The sequence below is a fragment of the Branchiostoma floridae genome, chromosome 7 (genome assembly GCF_000003815.2).
Source record: "Branchiostoma floridae strain S238N-H82 chromosome 7, Bfl_VNyyK, whole genome shotgun sequence".
NCBI classification, from domain to species: Eukaryota; Metazoa; Chordata; class Leptocardii; order Amphioxiformes; family Branchiostomatidae; genus Branchiostoma; species Branchiostoma floridae.
This window is the reverse complement of record NC_049985.1, coordinates 16,279,065-16,281,684: the sequence shown is the minus strand read 5'-3', so window position 1 is coordinate 16,281,684 and position 2,620 is coordinate 16,279,065. Positions and strand designations below refer to the sequence as shown.

The 2,620-nt window shown below is 46.6% G+C and overlaps 1 protein-coding gene across 7 annotated transcripts in view; it reads right to left on the bottom strand.

Moving 5' to 3' along the window:
- LOC118419211 (poly [ADP-ribose] polymerase tankyrase-2-like) overlaps nt 1–2,620 on the bottom strand; it is a 135,259-nt gene that overhangs the window by 10,959 nt on the left and 121,680 nt on the right. For 2 of the 7 annotated variants that reach the window (XM_035825558.1, XM_035825557.1), the window contains exon 4: nt 2,428–2,516. The exons of 2 other annotated variants lie outside the window; for them this stretch is intronic. In XM_035825558.1, coding sequence (XP_035681451.1) covers nt 2,428–2,509 — 82 coding nt within the window. In that variant the 5' untranslated portion in view covers nt 2,510–2,516. Of the gene's footprint in view, nt 1–1,808; nt 2,023–2,427; nt 2,517–2,620 lie in introns of those variants that run through there. 3 more of the 7 variants (XM_035825563.1, XM_035825559.1, XM_035825560.1) reach the window with 3 other exon arrangements.

Genomic DNA, 2,620 nt, shown 5'->3' with positions numbered 1-2,620 from the left:
GCCACTACAGATTTTCGCGCAACCCGTATAACCCCGACTAATTTGGCTAACAAGTGTCTGCCATGTTCAGACTATATTGTCTGTTTGCACTATAATGAACACAACAAAACTCCATTGTCGGCTCTTGTGATAAGGCCGCGCCGAACAGCAAAAAGGTAAACAATCGTTTTAACCGTAGTAAGTAGGTAAACACAACAATGTTACCTGAAGTTCCGTGAAGCACACAGAGCTCCTTCTTCCCATCTTCTGGAACATACTTACCAGGAAGAAGTAGAATCATAAGAATGCTCCGCAACCACGCCCGGGACGGTAAATCCTGAGTGAGCGGAGTTCGGAGGAATACCGCCGACCATTTGCCGACAACATTCGCAATGTTTGCATTGTTTGCATAACAATGGTTTATTAGAAAGGACACGTGTTCCTCGTATAGAACAATATTCTATCAAGACTACCAAAAACATGTTAGACTCGTCAACATGAAACATGTAAAATCTTGTTGTCTAAAGTAACAACAAAGAGCCAGACGTTGAACATACATGTGTAATAACTACGTGCGTGACCAGTCACACAACGTCCCAGACGAATTCAATTTCGTCAATTGTCTTTGTGGAGCATTCTTCATGATAATGCTAATTACGGACACACATTTCTAGTATGGCTAAGTAATTGATAACTTTATTGCCATAAAAAAGCTTCCCTCAGGGACAAGCTTTAACATAAGCTCCCAATATTTTATTCACCTGGAGCTTCTCTTGTCAGACAACTGCGACGTATCATAGTCAGCAGAAGAAGAAGGGGAGGCCCCTTTCTGTGCCGATTGACGTCTTTCCTAAGTCAACCGCTCATAAAACGACTTTAAATAATGGGTTAAACTGCTGGACGCTCCTCCTAGACGAGCGTAGAATGCAACGGCAACATGCCTAACAGCGTGTTCAACATGGAAGCTTATCCGAGCAACCATAACGGAGCGACCGGAGCCCGTAATCTACTTACAGTTCCATTGAGATGTCGATTACCCCGACCGGCCCACGTGGCACGGCGGCTGTCGCTCCTTCTGAATATGGACGGGGCCACGAGAACAGTCTTCCACCGTTCTCGAATCTTTAGCGTCACCTGGCGCAAAGAACGTGGGGTATTACCTCAATTCTCCGAAAGGGCCAGTGCCTCAACCTCGGGCACCATGGCCATAGCGGCCGTCTGTGGCTGCGCTATCCTCCAGGTTTTTCGGCCTGGTGCGCCGATAATGCCAACTCCGTGTAAGGCACAAGGTATGACGGCCGTCTGTATACGTAGCCTCGCCGATAACCTCCAGGTTCTACGGCATGCTTGGCCCGAATTCTTCCCGTGCATGTTGCGCCGAAAGGGCCTTTTGGTCCTTCCCAGCGCCTGGCAAGCCTTGAGCGCTAAGCTCGACCGCCAGTACCGATAGTAGCCCGCCGATAGGGGCTTTTCACCCTTCCCGGTCTTACGGCCTGCTGCGACGATAGTAGCCGACCGATAGGGGCTTACCCTATCGGCGGCATGGTGCGCCGAAAGTGGTTCTTCTCGTAGCTCCACCACTTGATAATTTTCCAACAACGAAAAACTGAGTCACTACCGGATCGTACCGGAGCAAACTCGATGCGTGCACCTTGCGCGAAGCACAAAAGGAAATGATGATTGGGAAGGGGCGTCATCACGTGAGGTCCCATCATGCTTTGCTTTTCTTTTCTTTGTATGTTGTGCACCATCTAGCGATTCCCAGGAATACTGCATATTGTACTCTCCCTGAACAAGGTCGAGTCAGTGAGGTATAATCATAAACAAACCGCCAAAATTGTACAGCCCAAACCCATTGTCAAGGTCGGCACAACAATGGTCAAGTCGGTCCACTACACTCCTGTCTAATGATTGAACTACACACTACACAAGGATAACTCGAAACCCCAAATATCGTTGCTCTCAGTCTCAGCCAAGAAGGTGCGCCAACTGAACTCATTTTTTACCCTCCATTTTGTGGTTGATGCGTATGTAAATTATCTGCATAGCACGGAACGGATCAAAAGGTGTCAATAGCGCACTGTACTTCGCACTTGTATGCAAATCCTTCAACTAATTTACATTTAAATAAACTAATGTTCCAAAGCCCCTTTGTTCAAATTCGGCTGAGAGAAAACATCTGCATTTACTGCATTTCTGTTGCAAGCTAAAAGAAGAAAACAACACGTGTAGAAGAAACAACAACAACAAAAACACTTAATAGACAGATTACATGTCAGAGCAGTTCGTTGGCCGATGAGTTTGCGACCTTGGCTTGACGCGAGTCTCCGTTATACGCTATAACTTAACTATAACTATAACTTAACTATAAACTACCTTATTGTAGCGTTCTGATCTCTGTGAGAGAGTTTGTTATACTATCGTTGAGAAATTTAGATAAGTGCTTACCAGCTTTCAAAGCCGCTTTAACGCCTCGGAGTGACCCATCCCCAGCAGCAAGAACCAGAGCTTCATTCACATTTTCTGCCATTTCGTTATACCCCCTTCACATTAGGCGCGATTCGATCGGACGATGAGACTGCGTGCTCTAAATTACGAGAAGGCATGACCCTGACGGGAAGGGGGAACTCAGCCATTTCTT